Source organism: Triplophysa rosa, linkage group LG3 (assembly GCF_024868665.1).
Source record: "Triplophysa rosa linkage group LG3, Trosa_1v2, whole genome shotgun sequence".
NCBI lineage: Eukaryota > Metazoa > Chordata > Actinopteri > Cypriniformes > Nemacheilidae > Triplophysa > Triplophysa rosa.
This window is the reverse complement of record NC_079892.1, coordinates 1,318,230-1,338,173: the sequence shown is the minus strand read 5'-3', so window position 1 is coordinate 1,338,173 and position 19,944 is coordinate 1,318,230. Positions and strand designations below refer to the sequence as shown.

The following is a 19,944-nucleotide window of genomic DNA, read 5'->3' as shown; positions in this document are numbered from 1 at the left end:
CGTTTCATACAGTCATGTGACCACCATCATATTGAGACAATTTTGCTATTGCGATAACACGATATCCATAATATGGTGACTTCCCTAGTATGTACTATAGTAAACTGCAGTAAAATTCCTAGATACTATAGTGTTTTGAACTTCACTATAGTATACTATAGTGTTTACTACAGTTTATCACTTTACTACAAGGGCACAGCAATTTTATATAGCAAAGACTATAGTACACTACAGCATTTTTTCATCTGAGTGTTCAAGTTAACCAGTCTTTTATTTTGACGGTTTGTTGGGAAGTTGTTTTTTTCATCTTGCTCAACTTTGTCTCGGATGCCGTTGTCTCTAGACTTGTTTACGATACATAAGACAATTGTTGAAATACTTGAAAAAGTTTGGAGCTTTAAAATGAACGTGGATTGCATAGCTAAAATAATCTGGTTTATTTGAGTTTTGAGTTTGGTGTTTAGTGCAGTCGTGTTGTAAAGTGACAGAAAATGACTGAAGCATCTGCTTTTAGTTCTACCTGTGAGACGAGACCGTGTTCAGTGTTGGCGAGGTCCACTGTGCTGTGCTGACGCTCTTCATCGTAACGTCTTGAGTCGCGCGCGTATTGTTGTTCTGTTCTGTTCTGTTCTGTTCTGTTCTGAGTAACATACATTGGCATTCAACGTTATGTGGTGTGTCGCATGTATGCACGGTCAGAACTGCCAAAACCAGTTATCTATGGAGGAAGTGAGAAGAAGCTAGATAGTGTCAAGATGATGTACAGAAGATCGTCTGGCGCTTACGGTGGCCATTATTAATGTCCGGCTGTCACGTCACCATCACTTTTCCCACAGCTCAGCCCGTCGACCGCATGCATCAAATAGTTTCCTTCAATCTGGGTTATTCATTGTTGATCATTTATCTTAGCCCTGATTTCCCGTAACCGTATTTTAACTCCTTTGTTACATCGCCCGTCCTCTAATGATGTTTATAAATGTGTTGTGTTCGCGCTCTTGTTTCTCTTTCACTGACATGCTTTCCTCAATTTGTGACAAACGGACAATGAGGAGATTGTTGGAACGTCTGATGGTGGTTATGAGGGTCCGTGAGAAAAAGACACTCAACAGAACTCATTTTTTTACGGTTGATTGTGTGTGTGTGTGTGTGTGTGTGTGTGTGTGTGTGTGTGTGTGTGTGTGTGTGTGTGTGTGTGTGTGTGTGTGTGTGTGTGTGTGTGTGTGTGTGTGTGTGTGTGTGTGTGTGTGTGTGTGTGTGTGTGTGTGTGTTAATGTTGCGCACACGTGTGTTATGTGTCATGTGTTGAGTGAGTGCAGCAGTGCGCAGGTGGATCGGCGGCGGTGGCGTTCATCAGATAAACGTTAACTACAGCCATGCTAATGAAACCAGATTCCTCTCTGTAGCACAATGCTATCTCGCTCCGCACCGCAGCGCCGGGGGTCTTCTCGTATCTGAGGCCTCAGAGGCGGTCGGGGTCGCATTTCTCTGTGGCTCGCCGCATGCGCTCTATCTATCCCATCAGGCACTGGGGCGCAGGGAGCTGTCAATGGCTAAGTAGCGGCGTGTAGGATTACCGCAATATGTCTTGGCAGAGCCGTTTTCCCGCCAGTTCTGCCCGTGCATAGTGTGTGTTTGTTTAGCTCAGAATAATCTGCACTGAGAAAAAAATGACTAATAACTAAATAACAAATATCATTTATAGACTATATATTGTTATTATAGACTGATTATTATGTGCGTGCGTGTGTGTGCGCGCGTATCTGTGTGTGTGTACAGCTGAATCATTTCCTTGTTTTATGGCCTCAGACTCGCTACTCGCTGTGGTATTCTTACATGGCACAATGTTCCAGGTGCAGCTGTTTTATGGGGACAGATCAGTCTCCATACTGTAGACACACACACACACACACACACACGTTGTGTTTCCATGTTTTATGTTTTTATACTGTACAAACTGTATCTCATATTCCCTCCCCCTAACCCTAACAATCACACACAACTGTCTGCTCTTTTACATTTTCACAAAAGTTCATTCTCTATGATTTATGAGCTTGTTTCCTCACGGGGACAAGGATTTTGGATTTTGCCATCTTTGTGGGGACATTTTGTCCCCATACCGTAGGGTTTACCCTTCCTACATACACACACATGGCAGTACACACACTTCTCACAAGAGTTTTATCAGGATTCTTTCTGATACAGGATTCTTTTTTTTTTACCTGAAACAGAATAATGTAGAAAAATGAGTCAATCAGAGTTCAGAATAGATCCTAATTGAATGCTCTCTCAGGGTGAGATCTCAAGAAACTGCTTTATAAAATTGAGTTAGACCTAGTGCTGTGCGATATTATTGTATGTTGTCATTGTATGTATACAAAGCTGGTCCAAAGCTGGTCCAAAACCACTTCCAGTTTCAGAGTTATTTATTTCAATCTCATATATAATTGAAACTTTAAGATATTTTTAACATTTTGATTCAGTTCAAATGTTCTGTTAGTTGCATTTTGGTCAACCATTGTGCAGTGTTCTTTTGGACCAGCTTTAGATCAGCGTTGTTTTGCTCATCCAAAATGGTCTACGCCTAACTTTATGAATTTTTTTAATAATTCAGTTATTGCAAAATATTGCGATATGCACATTTGCGATGTTTGGGTAATTTCTGTATATTGCGCAACCCTAATAAGACCCTAAACTTCTGAATGGTAGTCTAGTGTTGTATATACAGTATGTGATATAAGGTTAAAGGATTACAGAAAAATCTCAGCACAAGATTGTCTTTCTCTTTCACTCTCTTCTTTGACTGCTGAGACTCGTCACACTGGTTTCATTGTCATTCAAACTAGTTTGACCGTTCACGACCTGCACTGGAAGCTCTTGTGTTGTGTGTGCATGTGTGTGCGTGTGTGTGTGTTCATGTTTGTATATCCCGGTGGGGACCTAAACCTGAATACACACCAACACATGGGGACTCGTGTCACCGTGGGGACCAAAATTGAGGTCCTCATGGGCACAAAAGCTTATAAATTGTACAGAACAATATTTTTTACAAATCTAAAAATGCAAAAAGTGTTCTATGATCTTTAGGTTTAGGGATAGGGTTAGGGATAGGGGATAGAATATACAGTTTGTACAGTATAAAAACATTACGCCTATGGACTGTCCCCACGGGAGTCCCTCTATGGGCACAAAAGCTTATAAATTTTACAGAACAATATTTTTTACAAATCTAAAAATGCAAAAAGTGTTCTATGATCTTTAGGTTTAGGGATAGGGTTAGGGATAGGGGATAGAATATACAGTTTGTACAGTATAAAAACATTACGCCTATGGACTGTCCCACGGGGATAATAAACCCAGACGTGTGTGTGTGTGGTGTGCGTGCGTAGCGGCGTGCGTGCGTGTGTGTGTGTGTGTGTGTGTGTGTGTGTGTGTGTGTGCGTGCGTGCGTGTGTACATGATCAAACAGAAGTGTGTGTAATTACTGACAGATCTGATGCCTCATGAAAACGTGTTCTGTACTCTTCTTCTTTACGGTTAACTCGGGCGTTGGGCGTTGACTTGCGGCTCATCAATAAACCGGCAGGTTTTCATTACTGTACAATGACATCAGAAGATTTTACAAGCATCACAGACCTGTCATGACTGATGAAAACCTCTTTGTCAGGTTAAGATGAGAGATTTCCAAACATCCTCATGATGCGCTCGTGTCTTATTACTGCTCACGCTGTGGATTATAGATTTATACTCGTACGACTGAAATGATTCCTCTTCAGCTCGTGTTTGTGTTCATCGTGTGCTGGTATTTCAGAGTGACACTTCAATGAAGAATAAACAGACATCCATTAAACTTTTGATTTGGTCACTAGCGACTGTACGTCTTATGAAACTGTGAAAATGGCTTCGATCGTGTTAGCGAGTGCCCCTGATGGGTTCCTCACGTCACGTTATTCTCCATGCAGAACTTCATCTTCTCGTGGTGATCAGGTCATGATAGCAATCCCGGTTTTGTTTGTTCATCTCTTGTCTGCCAGGCACACGTGTTGCATGAAAGAGGAAATCATAGAAATAAGACATCATTCACTTTTCTAAGGAAACAAGAAGGGTTTTCTAGTGCAAAACCTGCTAATGTGGGTGCTTTTCCATGCGATGAAACAACGAGAAGAAAGAGAGAAATAAAGTCTGGTTGTTTTGATACGAGCCTCATTCACGTCTGCGAGTTTTCATGTTGAAGGTCTGAAGCTTTGCGGCGGTCGAGCGTGCGCTCGCATCCGCCGGCGAGATAAGATTCTGAACTCATAACATTTCTGCCTCCTGTCTACGTTTGAGACCGCTGGGAGTTGGTGCCGTTTTGTTTGAAACGCTTATCGTCATACAAACAAACCTGCTTCTTTCACATCAGCGGTCTTCCATGTGTCTCTCTCTGCTCTCCAGTGCTCCCCCGTTGAATGTTTGGCCATTTGATCAATATATGAGCAGAAGGAAATCCTCCCCAGGCCGGGAGCGAGGGAGGCACGCGTCTGCACCCGGCTGTTTCTTTTGGAAGGCCTCGGCGCTGGTGTTTTTCTAGTGAAGGTTTGCACAGCTGTGGGATACGATCCCTCCCCGGTGTGCCCGCCGGTCTCTGAAGGTGCCTCCAAACATCATAGATGAGAAGAGGAGCTCCTACCAGCCTCCATCCGTCCCGTCGGCCTGAGAAAACAAAGCGCTGCCGCATTTATTTCATGGCGGCCGGACCTCTCCTCAAAACAACAACAACAGGATTATAAATGACGCATCACATTTGCATTATAATGACTGACACGGGACTAGCCGTAAACACTTTTTGGGGGTTTTACACGAAACCGCTTCCAAACATCTGGGAAATAGAATGTGAAAGTGTGAGGAATGAGGATCTTTTTTCCGCCCGCCGGTGCTCACCAGATGTGCGCGTCCTCTTTATTTTTCCGTGTACTTGACATTTCACAAGCGTCGCTGATGACTTTGCAGGTCGTTGGTGATGTGAAGTGACTGGAGGATGGAGTTTTAGGCCGACGGACGCCATGTGCGTGTGTTTGTTTGTGTTGATGTGACGTCGTCTGACGCGTTCGCTCGACTCCCTTCTGTGATTTCTATTCTCAGACCGGAATAACTCTGTTTGTTTAGACTGCCGAGTTTCCACAGTTGACATTCAGATGGGTAACGTTCAGAGCAGACGATGAGTTCTGGTTCGGTTCGCATCGTATCGATGAATGGGAAATCCAGTCTAAAGACTCCATCAGATTAGGAGTATCAAAGTAGTCCTAAAATGCTGATCGTGGCTCATGTGTGTTTATTGGTGTAAATAAATGACAGATTATACGATAGATGTTGGGGTATAACTCAAGTTTTTATTAAATTATTGACTTTGTTGGCAATACTAAATTTCTCCACCAATACCAATTCAGAGTGCCGATTTGAGATTAAATGAATATTTCTTAACTTCCTGAATGTTATTAATTCATACAACGACTATTATTATTCAACATCAAACTGGTGATGTTTCTCAACATTTTCTATATCAAGAGCACACATTCATTGCATTCTTCTGTCCTCTTTTGATTGACAGGATATACCGGCCCTGATCATCGGCAGTTTTTAAACTACGGCCCATAGCTGATAGGGAAATTGCTTTTATTGACCAATACTGATTATTAGCCGATATATCGGGGCGTCGTTTGTATAAAAATAAAGTTGGCTTCCTAAACATTCAGTTCAATCTCTGAAATAGCATCAGTATTAAAGATATCAAAGTGATACTTTCCCAGAATGTTTTTATGAAAACAGTAAATCACCAAAAAACGTCCTTCAGTCCATTATAACCTCTTCACTTTCATTCTGTGTTTTATCACATGCACATGTGTTGACTTGTGTTGAGATGACATCATTTTAATAGAAGTGGCTCAAACCCAATGACTTGAATTTGACCACTTGATGTCCTTAAACTCACAAAAACAGCACAAAACGAGGAAATCGTGGGCCATTTCAAGGATTATGAAGTGAGTTTGAAAAAGTAAAAAATCATTTTCATCTGACATTGGTACAGATTGAGTGACGTCCACATCTGGGCTGATTTGAGCAATTTAAACCTTAACATAATAGTTGAAGATTTTTTTATTAAGTAAGTTTGACATTTGCGTTTTTAAGCACTTATAAGTACTAATGCGATTCCATCACAGGTCCTCACATCCACACGTCCGTCCGTCTCACCGGAGCCACTCCAGAATAGTCCAAAATAGAAGCGTGTGATTCTGAAAGCAGTACCTGTGTTTATTTCCTCCGTGACTCTATTTCTGTCGGCTCGAGTCAACACTCGGCGTGATTTCCTCCTGACTGCCTTCATTCAGTGCTAAAAGAGAGCCGGCAGTGTTTACCCACGACCTAAAAATATCAGCAGGCCGCACCACCCCTGAGAAGAGAGACCGAGCATCCTCACCGCTGGCTAATGACGGAAGATGAGAGTGTCTTTTTAAAACATCCTCTTTGAATGCGTCTCGTGTGAAGGTTCATAGCACACCTGAAATGAGAAATATGAAAGGAGAGAAAAACAAGCGCAGCTGAAACATGAAGCTCATTCTCCGTTTCTCATTTCATACACGTTCTGTTCTCATGAAACCGTAGACACACGGATCGTCTTTGGTACGGCATCTTTTCCCATGACATCAACTCATCTGTGACAGTGATGCTGTAATGAGTGACATCATTTCCTGTAGTGTGTACTGACAGCAGCCAATGGGCACAGAGGATTTGTTTTCAGCTGATCGCTCACGGCACACGTGTGAATGCGCCATTTACAGGAAACAATCTCCAACGTTTCGTGTTTCGCCGTGGGAAATTCTAGACGTTTAAGGGAAGTTGACATCAAGTTCTTGTGTTATGACTGATCCCTCACAGCAGGTCACGTTGGCCTGTTTCCTCATCTCATCATCAAACACCGCCTGCTTTTAACATTCCGCTCAGGTTCTCATGCGTGTGCCACTTTGTTCTTGAGTGTTTGCATGGCCTTGAAAATGTCTATCAGGTTAGTTCACAATAACACTCAATAACAATAACTGTGCTTTTAAAATGACATGGAATTCTGTTCAATTCAGTGAAGTTCCTCTAAAAACATGTGTTTTTATCTTTGTAAAGTCGTAGTAAAGTCAAATACAGTACAGATGTTTTTAAGGCTATAAGACTTTTGCAGTAGACTTGCACTACCGGTCAAACGTTTTCAAACACTTGAATAAAATGTTTCTTATTGTCTTAAAAAGTCTTCATCGCAAGGTGTATGCTTAAATGTATGAAATTAGTTTCATAAAACAAAAAAAAATGTTTATGAAATGGATGACGTCTAGTCAATAAGAGCTCAGAATTGATGGGAACTCCTTTAATATTGTTAAAAAAAGATCTTCGAGTGGGACCCCAAGAAGTGGCATGATAAAATGCCAAAAGACATGTTTATTGTTTATATGTTTTAGTTGAAACATAATCCTCATAGTTGCCTTTGTGGTATTCCACAGTTATATGAATAAGTGAGTAAGTGTTTGAAAACTTTTGGCCGGTAGAGTATATGAAGGTGTTGTTGTATTTTAGAGCCGTTTGATGGTTGTGGAGTCTTTGAAGATCTGAATGAAAGGAACAATGTCGTTGACTTCAGCTGGTGGGCGGAGTCAAGTCTGTGGGTGTGGTTTAACAGCTGTCACTTCATAAAGAATCAAGTGTTCAGTCTACAGCGCTCACGACCCTCTTAACTTTCCACCGCCCGGCATCTGTCCACACACACACACACACACACGCACACGCGTTTATATCACACTTTTGCCACTTGTGTGTGATGAAGACGGCAACATTTTTGGCCCTTAGTAAACAAGCCTCACAAATATGTCTGGCTTACAGATGAAAAATAATATGATATGATATTATAATTATAAGTAAATTTTGAAGAATTGTAGGAGATTTTTGCAATGTTAGATGATGCCCATTTTCATTTATCTCTCCGTTAATATTTTTGATACAATTGTTTCTGTAATGCAAAAATGTGTGTTGCTTTGTAATATTTACATTTACAGATTTTGGGAGTATTTGTTGCAGAACGTTTCGTTTTTGCTGATTTAAATAAAACACGATTACAGTAAATGTTACTAAATGTAATGTAAATTGGGGATAAAGCTACAATACATAAAAAACCCTACACCTACTAAACAAAAATCTGTAAAAATAGGGCACAATATGTATTAATGTGAAGGAATTTTCCGCACTCATTTTTACAGTTCTTTTACCTGTATTTTACATTTTGCACTGCATTAAATTGCATTTTAGCATTGACGGAAATGTCTGTAAAATGAAGGAAAATGTACTGGTCATTTTCTGCCAGTACTTCATGCGTTGTTTTACAGAATTGTTTTTTAAAGTGTACAAATAAAATGTCGCAAAAAAAAGAATAACCAAAACTTGTTTCGATTTGTTAAAGGAAAATATTTTCTTTTGATTTGGGAGTGAAACATGACCCGGTTTTTTTTATATCCAAATTTATAAAGAAAATCTGCAGAGGTTTCCTGAGGAAAATGTAAAAATAAAAGTGTTCAGCGGCCAAAGACACACACGCACCTTCAGCACATACCGAGTTTATGAAAGGAGTCTTGTGACCACGCTGCCCTGAGGGCCACCGGCACCACCAGAGACCATTAAAGACCCTCAGCTGTCCGTCTCTACAAATGTTTAAGGGACCAACTGGCAGAATGTTTACTGGACCCGTAAAAAAAAACGAAGATCTGTTCTGTTATTAAAACCAAACGTTATCCAAAATGATCACATATTTCAAGAGAGCAAAACCAGAATGTTTCAGACCGGGAGAAGCATTAGTCTTTCAAAATAAATAAAAATAGAATCAAATGAGACATGAAGGAGGCGTAAATGAATGTAGATTGTAGAGGTGAAATCATCTGGATTTGAGATCAGACGAATCTGAGCTCAGTTTGACACGCAGTTTTTTTGTTCTTCTGGGTCTTTATGTTGTCACACGGGTTTGAAGGTGTTGATTGATTGTCTGTGTTTGTTTCAGTTTCTCTTTAAAGGTGGTAAGACAGACGAGTTCAGTAAAACATAACTAGTCACATATCTTCCCGTCTGAAGGAATGTGAACGTGCAGCATGCGTGTGAATGAAAGGCGTTTGTTCAGTGGAAGATTGTACCTCCTCGTGAGTGAAACAGAGAAACAAAAGCAGCTTTGAGAGAGAGATTAGACCCCGCGCGGACCCCCAGAACCCGCCCGCCAGCACGTGCCACAGACCTATCATGTGTGTCAAGTGCTTTTCGTCCACTGACACAACGAACCCATAAATGATTCAATATGAACGCATTTCTCATCACATTTACTCAAATCTACAATCTACCTTCATTCACACATCCAGACTCTCCAAGGGTTTACACAATTGTTGTTTTCGAGGATATAAGTCATAAACTATGGAACTCAGGCGTGAAAATGAAATGTCTGCTGTCGTTGTTGGGGTTGTGGCTGGGCAGCTGTCCCCAACACATGCAGAGACCCCCGTCCACACTTCTGACGGCCACGCCATTCATTCACTTCACCAGCCCACATTCATCCTTTAAATCCAACCTAAAAGTAAAAAATAGTCTGAGATAACGCTGACGTTTGATGGTCAGACTGTACAAAGCAGTGTGTTTGTAAATGAGCCCACAGCAGATAGAGCAGATAGAGCGTTCCTCTGCACGTCTGTGCTCTGTGTTGGGTCTCAGAGACGAGACAGCTGCACGAGAGACCCCCCGACTGATAACAGCACCAAACCACCTCCTCCTGCCCCAAAACATCATCTTCAGACACCTTCAGAAAAAACACGTTTGCACAAAACAAGACGAAAGTAGTCAAGAGACGCAGAATTACGAAATCAATTTATTTCTCTGGACACATTTTGTGAAGTCTAACATGGTTGTGCTTTTTCTTTTAAGGTTGTTTAGATGAGGACGTTGACATTGCGGTTGAGTTTCATTCATGTCTGCTCATTCTCAAAGGGTTTGATCCCAGAAATCTTATCAGCAAAATAAATGATTGGAGTGTTTTTACCTCACAGACCTCAGAAAGATCAAATTCTTCCTTTCATCCAGATAAGAACTGAACGAACCTGATATATCATTTCGCTCTCTTATCCGTCTGCTGTTATGCATTTCATCTGAAGCTGTAGGTCCGATGAGGTGTTCATACAAATATATGCAAATGTTTTTTGCGAGAATGAAACTGATGTAGAGCAGTAAACTGGCAGATGAAACTTAACATGTTGGTTAAAGCTGGAAATATATGATCTGATCAGATTGAAAAAACTTTCTGTTGTCTGTTTAAATTCTCTTTTTATTCTCTGTTAATAATAACAAGTACATCTGCTGTTGCTTTTAAAAACACGTTTTGCACAAAGTAAAATTAAGTCCATTTTTTCACACTGTTTTTTTAAAAGTAAATTTTACTTTAGTTTTTGTGTCAAGGTTTTGCACACCGTTTTTTAAGTAAAATGCACTTAAAAAAAACTGTGCAAAAACCTGCACACATAACACAAAAAATGTATGTAAATCTTACTGGCCGTTTTTACAGAGACAAACATCACTATAGAGTATACTGTGTAAGGTTATTGAGTTAAAGGGATCGTTTGTATTTATGAGTGAACTGCAGTGTTGGGTGTAACTAGTTACTAAGTAAGGGAAAAGGTAAAGTAAGGGATTACTCTTATTTTTCCTGTAATTTAATTCCAGTTACTTCAGATGTAATTGAACTAAATACTGTGTAATATATTCAATAGTGGAAACGACATCAAAGTGATAAGTCTAACTTTATTTGAATGACTTAATCACTTAACCAATCAAGGTTGATGTAGATATAGAAGATATAGAAAGTAATGCGTAATAAGTAATTAAATACTTTTTGGAGAGAGTCATTTGTACAGTAATCTAATGACACTATTGAATATGTAGTTAGTAACTAGTAATTTATTACTTTTTCAGAGTAACTTGCCCAACACTGACCTTTACATGCATTGTGTAGCAATCAGACTTGTTTTGGCCGTTGAGCTGCGCTCAGAATGGTGCATTGCTGCTTTGCAAAAATTCACTTCTGCAAGATAACCAGGCGATAATGGAGTCGAGCAGCAAACTTACATCAGTTTTATGAAGCAGTAAACTTTCAGATGCTTTTTTCCGGGGGTCTCCACGGGTCAGCACGCTCCGGCTACAGAGACCGGAGGAATTTCTAATCTGAGCAGAGCGTCACTGTGGAATGCAGATAATGCTGTAGATGATCATAGACATGTTTATAGTCCAGATTGATATTTCAGTCAACGCTCCTTCTCTTTATACAAATATATTCATGTCGCTCGATGTGAAAGCGCTCAAGGTTTTTGTTTCGTGTTTATGTGAACTGAAAGTTGAATTGATATCTGCTCAGTGTTTTATGCGTCTCTGTCTGTGTTTCTGCGCGTAGGTGCTTCAGGTGGACGTCAAACTGGAGAACATTTTGAAAATCCTGGTGGAACATTACCAGCCCAACGCAGAACTTCCACAGAAACCCAACCAGTACAGCTCCCGGGTGACCGTCATGAAGCGACTGGGCGTCAGTATGGACGAGAGCCAATGAGAATCACCATAGACACTCGCATGTGATGACCGGGAGCCAGTCACACTAGGTGTTGTGGGAAACATGGTCCAAAGAGAAGAACGTCATGTCCTAGCTATTACACGTCATGTCTGAGGTCAAGATCTGGTGATGGGTTTGGAATCTACAGGGTTTGACATCAATAAAGACTGTTGTCTCTCAGGATTTCTGTACCCTATTCTAATCAGATCATGTCAGGACTCTTTCCAGCTTTCACTTTATCCACGACTAGCTGGCTCAATTCATAATTCATCGATGGATCTCTTTTATGGTGAGGCTCGTTTTGGTTATGTGCAGACAAAACAAAACTCACATACCCACAATGCCGAGCGCTATTACGAGAATGTGTGCTGTTGGATTTAAACCCACCGTGGATGTGTGTGTGTGTGTGTGCGTGTGTGTGTGTGTGTGTGTGTGTGTGTGTGTGTGGGTGGGTGCGTGTGTGTGTGGGGATAGTGAGCTAGTGTGTGTGTGTGTGTGTGTGTGTGTGTGTGTGTGTGTGTGTGTGTGTGTGTGTGTGTGTGTGTGATGAGGGTGTGCGTGTGTGTGTGTGTGTGTGTGTGCGCGTGCGCGTGCGTGTGTGTGTGCGTGTGTGTGGTAGAGTTGATCAAAACACTCCTGATAGATTCTGATGACGTTTAATAGTGGACTGAGAATGAAGTTCAAGTGCCAAGATTCCCAACTGCAGATCTGTCAGAAATGTGCTACGATATCTTATTTTTCTCCAAAGCGCCAGATTATTGAACATTTCATCAGATTCTTGATTTTCTGGCTGGAGGTGATGGAAGGCACGAGGTGTGATCCAGTGACCGCAACGCTCTTGAGACACAAGGTTTCAGAAGGACACCACAGCAGCGAAATATAAAAGATATTGAATTCATAAGAATGAGCATTAATCATGTATTTATTAGGATATGACGTTTTTCTCTTATATTTTCTTCTTCTGTTGTTTTGAAATGTGGGTTGTGTACAAGGGGAAATGAGAAACAGTGAGGGAACGAAGATTCTGTACAGTTTTATAAAAAACAGAAAGCGTGAATATTGTAGTTACGTCTTTTATTTATTTCCATGTAGTGCTGAACGGTTTGGATTAAGAATCTCATGGACTGTTGTAACGACTCCAGAAAACTGTAAATAAAAGTTGTATTTCATTAGGTATCGCGTTGCGTTTTGGCGTGTGCAAGTGTAGCTGTCGCATCATGCGTTTAACATCAACATCTGAAACCTCAAAGCTGATCCAACAAGACCGAGACATTCTCCTCCCAAGTCACACATTTTAGTTACTTGATTTTTTTTGTGAACTTTTTTTAACAAAAATGTTGACAAAAGCCTTTCTGAATGGAGAAAGAGATTGAATTTCTGCCTTCAAGGCCAAAATATACGGGGGATGTCCCAAAAGCATCAGGAGGTCTGCACGTCTGTTAACACGTCACATGTCAGGACAAGGTTGTATTTTACATGTTCTCATTAAGCAGCCCTGTTGAAAAAAACAGCATATGCTGGTTTGGTATGTTTTGATGCTGGTTTAAGATGGTCATGTGCTGGTTTAAGCTGGTCATGTGCTGGTTTAAGATGGCCATGTGCTGGTTTAAGATGGTCATGTGCTGGTTTAAGCTGGTCATGTGCTGGTTTAAACTGGTCATGTGCTGGTTTAAGCTGGTCATGTGCTGGTTTAAACTGGTCATGTGCTGGTTTAAGCTGGTCATGTGCTGGTTTAAACTGGTCATGTGCTGGTTTAAGCTGGTCATGTGCTGGTTTAAACTGGTCATGTGCTGGTTTAAGCTGGTCATGTGCTGGTTTAAACTGGTCATGTGCTGGTTTAAGCTGGTCATGTGCTGGTTTAAACTGGTCATGTGCTGGTTTAAGCTGGTCATGTGCTGGTTTAAACTGGTCATGTGCTGGTTTAAGCTGGTCATGTGCTGGTTTAAACTGGTCATGTGCTGGTTTAAGCTGGTCATGTGCTGGTTTAAACTGGTCATGTGCTGGTTTAAGCTGGTCATGTGCTGGTTTAAACTGGTCATGTGCTGGTTTAAGCTGGTCATGTGCTGGTTTAAACTGGTCATGTGCTGGTTTAAGCTGGTCATGTGCTGGTTTAAACTGGTCATGTGCTGGTTTAAGCTGGTCATGTGCTGGTTTAAACTGGTCATGTGCTGGTTTAAGCTGGTCATGTGCTGGTTTAAACTGGTCATGTGCTGGTTTAAGCTGGTCATGTGCTGGTTTAAACTGGTCATGTGCTGGTTTAAGCTGGTCATGTGCTGGTTTAAACTGGTCATGTGCTGGTTTAAGCTGGTCATGTGCTGGTTTAAACTGGTCATGTGCTGGTTTAAGCTGGTCATGTGCTGGTTTAAACTGGTCATGTGCTGGTTTAAGCTGGTCATGTGCTGGTTTAAACTGGTCATGTGCTGGTTTAAGCTGGTCATGTGCTGGTTTAAACTGGTCATGTGCTGGTTTAAGCTGGTCATGTGCTGGTTTAAACTGGTCATGTGCTGGTTTAAGCTGGTCATGTGCTGGTTTAAACTGGTCATGTGCTGGTTTAAGCTGGTCATGTGCTGGTTTAAACTGGTCATGTGCTGGTTTAAGCTGGTCATGTGCTGGTTTAAACTGGTCATGTGCTGGTTTAAGCTGGTCATGTGCTGGTTTAAACTGGTCATGTGCTGGTTTAAGCTGGTCATGTGCTGGTTTAAACTGGTCATGTGCTGGTTTAAGCTGGTCATGTGCTGGTTTAAACTGGTCATGTGCTGGTTTAAGCTGGTCATGTGCTGGTTTAAACTGGTCATGTGCTGGTTTAAGCTGGTCATGTGCTGGTTTAAACTGGTCATGTGCTGGTTTAAGCTGGTCATGTGCTGGTTTAAACTGGTCATGTGCTGGTTTAAGCTGGTCATGTGCTGGTTTAAACTGGTCATGTGCTGGTTTAAGCTGGTCATGTGCTGGTTTAAACTGGTCATGTGCTGGTTTAAGCTGGTCATGTGCTGGTTTAAACTGGTCATGTGCTGGTTTAAGCTGGTCATGTGCTGGTTTAAACTGGTCATGTGCTGGTTTAAGCTGGTCATGTGCTGGTTTAAACTGGTCATGTGCTGGTTTAAGCTGGTCATGTGCTGGTTTAAACTGGTCATGTGCTGGTTTAAGCTGGTCATGTGCTGGTTTAAACTGGTCATGTGCTGGTTTAAGCTGGTCATGTGCTGGTTTAAACTGGTCATGTGCTGGTTTAAGCTGGTCATGTGCTGGTTTAAACTGGTCATGTGCTGGTTTAAGCTGGTCATGTGCTGGTTTAAACTGGTCATGTGCTGGTTTAAGCTGGTCATGTGCTGGTTTAAACTGGTCATGTGCTGGTTTAAGCTGGTCATGTGCTGGTTTAAACTGGTCATGTGCTGGTTTAAGCTGGTCATGTGCTGGTTTAAACTGGTCATGTGCTGGTTTAAGCTGGTCATGTGCTGGTTTAAACTGGTCATGTGCTGGTTTAAGCTGGTCATGTGCTGGTTTAAGCTGGTCATGTGCTGGTTTAAGATGGCCATGTGCTGGTTTAAGATTGTTTAAGCTGGTCATGTGCTGGTTTAAGATTGTTTAAGATGGTCATGTGCTGGTTTAAGATGGTTTAAGATGGTTTAAGCTGGTCATGTGCTGGTTTAAGATGGCCGTGTGCTGGTTTAAGATTGTTTAAGCTGGTCATGTGCTGGTTTAAGATGGTTTAAGATGGTCATGTGCTGCTTTAAGCTGGTCATGTGCTATTCATGTGCTGGTTTAAGCTGGTCATGTGCTGGTTTAAGATGGCCATGTGCTGGTTTAAGATGGTTTAAGCTGGTCATGTGCTGCTTTAAGCTGGTCATGTCCTGGTTTAAAATGGTTTAAGATGGTCGTGTGCTGGTTTAAGCTCGTCAAACCAGCATCAAAGCATACCTAACCCAGCATATGCTGTTTTTTTCAACAGGGAGATGCGTTCATCCAAAGTAAGTTACACTTTTAACAAAAGACTGTTTGCGTAACCTGTGTGTATAATAACTATAACTCAATTTTATGCATAGAAACAGAGCACATCACAACTAGAATTCATTAAAATCATTATTTTTGTTTCTTTTCACAATTTCGCATTGCTGCGGCTCTACAGTAAAAGTTCAATCTAGTGTCACTCGTACAGCAATGCTTCCGTATCAAGAACCCGTTAAGCCCCTGTATGGTTCTTCAGCGGTTCTATAGAGCACCTCAGTCATCCCAAAGAACCGCTGAAGCACCAAGATATGGTTCTATATAGCACTTAAAGTGGTTCCCCTATATGATTACGAGCCAAGAACTACTTTAAGTGCTATATAGAACCATTCTTTAGAGTGTAATGTAATATAAAAATAGGGGGAAAAGAATGAAATGAAAGTATAGTACCACATAAGTGACTGTGTCGCTGCTCATGTTCTGCTTTTATCTGCCGGTGATGTTTTAGTTCATTGACCGAGACCTTGAAATAAAAGTGGACTCGCGTCTGCAGGCCCGGCTGTGTACAAGAGACACACATTCAGTCTTTCACGACACCGAGTCTGTGTGCTTTCAGAAGTCTGACGACAGAGCGTTCCATCATCTTCGATCCGTGAAGTTCAGCCTCTTGGAAAAGCATTAGTGGCGATTCACATTTCCCGTCTTTTGCACGCGCAAGTTTGTTATTTTAAATGTAGACACGCAAATAGGGAACCGACGCACACCTAAAAATGTGCGTCGGTGCAGCATCGAGATTTTTCAGAGTGCCGCATGCGGTGCGGGTCATTTGACTAGAGAAATCGGCACGGCGCGGCTCACGTACTCCGGGCGGTTTTAGACGCGAAATGTGAATCGCCCCTTAGAGATGCAAACTCAAATCTATGTCCACGTGCTTCATGATACGTATGAGAATAAACTCATATAGAGACAAAAGATAGAGAGACAAAAGTTCCAGACTACAGATTGAAATAAGTAATGCATGTTATTACTAATGAAATGTATTGGCTGACAAACAGGTTTGAGGGCCGTTGTGTAAAGGTCACAGCTAATGGTAAAAACAGAGCAGCACTACCCATAATTCAAAGTGTTTTAGCACATTCTGACCACCAGTGATTCTCCATCCCAGGAATCTTCAGTTTGACCTGATGACAGTGTGCCCATTACTGCAGGACCACCTGTGGCCCCGGGGCCGTGGAGAGGAGCGCTGGTGCCCTGTGAAAGCAGATAGGGCTGTGAACAGGTGCGAGGGTGGGGAGGCGGCGGGCAGCTGCACCTCTTGTGTTCTAGAAATAGCTGCGAGTCCCAAACAGTTGCACTTACGGCTGTTGTTGTGTTTCACATGCCTGACGCTGTCTGGAGAGAGCTGGGCGCGTTCCAGAGCGCACGGGGGTCTCCGAGCTTCTCTTGAAGTCACTGTTTTCAATTGGATTCCTGTTGGTAGCCTGAGGAGTTTTCTTGAAAAATATTCAGGAAAAAAATTGTTATCAAACATGCTTAAAACAAAAAGATCAGAGAAATCTATCAAAAAAAATCATGTGAGGTTTTTGCTTAAAAAACTAAAAAGGCGATTGGCAGTGGGGTAAGAAAAAGGATATTCTTTATATTCTTTATTCAGTTGGCACAAACGTCACGAAATTCCGAACTCACGTGCTTGTGCTAGTTTGGTTTATATGTGAATATACGTCTCGTTGGCGTTCTTGAAAAATAAAGGCGAAAAATATTTTTTTGCAGCGCGGTAGCTTTAAAGTTCTGAATGAACCGTGAAAATATTATAAACAGTCCAGAACTGGTTCTTGAAAACCGGTCACATTCAAAACCAGAAGCAACTAAACCGGTTCTCCAGCATTCACATTATTTTGTCAATGTAGAGTTGTGAGTTTGGTGTATGAATAGAATGTGAGAAAGACGATTATGAGACTTCGTATGTTTCTGTAGAAAACCTGATGAGCTGTCCTCACCTGAACCACAATACACAGAAAAATACCTCTTTATTAAAAAAAAACAAAGTTAAAGACTTGATCATCTAAATCTAACTTTAATGACTTTTCATTAGATTTAAAGCCGTTTATATTATGCTGCTCTAAAAATGCATGTTTAGCAGATACGTGTTTCATATACCGAGGTTTTATTGCTCTGTATCATTTCTGTCCAGTCGATCTTTTACTTGTTTACTTCTTGCAGTGACGGGTCTTGTTGGTCATATTGGTCATTCAAAGAAAGGGGAGGAGCCCATGAGAAACTTCCTGTTTCTTTCAGCACAACGCGCGTTAACGGAAAAAAACTATGATCAACTTATTTCTGAGAAATAACTGCAGCCATTAGTGCGATGTCTTGAAGAAATACTTACACGAACCATTAAGATTAACAATGTTACGTAATGAGTAACTTTTAAAGCTCTTGAAATTCGCGGCTTTTCTTCGTGCGTTGACGTAACGATAATTCACAATGAACCAGTGAACTTACTCGATATCACCCGCAGACTGTCAATCATCTATTCCGTCAAATTAATGTTTGCTCTGGAATGTTCATTAAATGTCATGTAGCAGTGGTAATGAGATTTTGGAGGATCTGTGCAGGTCAGGGCGGCGTCCTCGCGCATAGCTGAGCAGATTACCGGCGTGCGGATACTAAAAATCCCGTCAGGCCTCGCGCCGCTGATGAACACGTTTGCGCGCGCCGCTCTCTGTACGTAAAAATCCACAGAGCTTTTGAGTGTTTGTACATTTACAAGTTTGTCTCTGTAAATTATTTTATTGCCTTTATTTGATTATATACAATAGTCTTGTATTATATATGATATCAAAATATGCTTCTGCTGCGTCGCACTTTGTTAATATATTATCTCCAAAAGTTTGTAGGCCAACTGCTTACAAGGACACATCAAAATACAACGTCTTGCATTTGAGTTTTCTTTATTATTTCTTTATTATTTATTTTATTTCTAGTTAATGTTTAGTGTTTAGTATAATTTATTCATTGTAGCGTCAATAACATTTTTAATCATTGTGTAAACTGGTCTTAATGGCACACTTGATGTTGACCATTGATGATGAGAATGTTTTTCACTTCATCTGTCTGTTGGTTTTGTCAGTCTGAGGTCACACGTTTGTCGTTTATTGAGAATTTGATCTAATGACGCGCGTTGTGGTCGCAAAAGGAAACGAATAGGGGAAACTCAAAGATTTCAATGAACTGCACAAGCCCTTGTTTACAGGAAAGGTTACACAGGACCGCATTTGCATATATATTTGTGTTTTTAGTCTTACACGCTGACTTCCGAGTTATCTGAAGTCCAACCCTCATGTACTTTAATTCTTCAAAATGATGTTCTTCAAAACACGCTCTTTTAAGAATCTGACATCAGCAGCGAGTGTGTGTACTGTATATCCCAGATTATTCTTTACTCTATAAAACAATGAGAACTATTTTAATTCATGAGCAGAATCTATAGAGGTCTGTAGAGAGACTGAAGGTTTGTTGTTTCCTGCTCTTAGTCAAACGTGAAAGGCTTTTTCGCCGGAAATCAGATAATGTACCTGACGCTTTCCGTTCATTTCTGACCACAGAAACACCCTCGCACACTAGTTCTTGACATTAGTTCCGTCAGACGCGTTGATATTCAGAACGTGGTGTAAATTTTACATTTGTAAACCAGTTCTGTTTAAATGACAATGACGACGTTCTTTCATTTAGAAAATGTCATAAACCATTAACGCAAATAAGAGATTTTTGCTCACAGCAGCATCACTTGTGCATGTTAAAATCATCATCACTGTTTGCCTTGTTGGTCTTTAAATAACATAAGGATTTCAAACAGGTTTATAGACGAGACACATTTTTCATACTTTTTAAGTGCCTTTTTGTTGTGTTGTCCGAAAAATATTTCTTTCGTTTGTGACATTGCCAAGATTATTTCCTTCACTCTCTAAATGCGTTTTGTGCTTTCTGTTAGCCATTGCTTGCCTTTTCATTGTTTTTGAACTTGAACCTTTTTGCATTGGATTTGCAAACAAACCTAAATGCCTAAACATGAATTTCTTTCTTATAATGAACTGGTTTTCAGTGGGTGTACGTCTTCGTTTTGTTCATTTAAATGCCCTTACAGGAAGCTAGCATGTCAATTGTAACGTCTATATCTATTGTTGTAATTGTTGTTCTGTGCGTGTAGTGCATTTGTTTTTACACAAACAACATTGTTTATTTCACGTGTTGGTTTTCGTCTCCTTTGCGCTTCATAATGATTGAGTGACTGAAATGAAAAAGCTTGGATAACCAAAGACTTTGTGTTTTTCCCGCTTATTGGCCGTGTTCTCCAGTTTTCCCGTGACTCAATG

The 19,944-nt window shown here is 40.9% G+C and overlaps 1 protein-coding gene across 1 annotated transcript in view; it reads left to right on the top strand.

The window, feature by feature from the left end:
* kcnq1.2 (potassium voltage-gated channel, KQT-like subfamily, member 1.2) overlaps positions 1–12,061 on the top strand; it is a 103,238-nt gene extending 91,177 nt beyond the window's left edge. Inside the window, exon 19 of the mRNA XM_057329282.1 lies at positions 11,480–12,061. Within this exon, the coding sequence (XP_057185265.1) occupies positions 11,480–11,632 (153 nt within the window). The 3' untranslated portion in view covers positions 11,633–12,061. The remainder of the gene's footprint in view (positions 1–11,479) is intronic.
* The last annotated feature ends 7,883 nt before the right edge of the window (positions 12,062–19,944 follow it).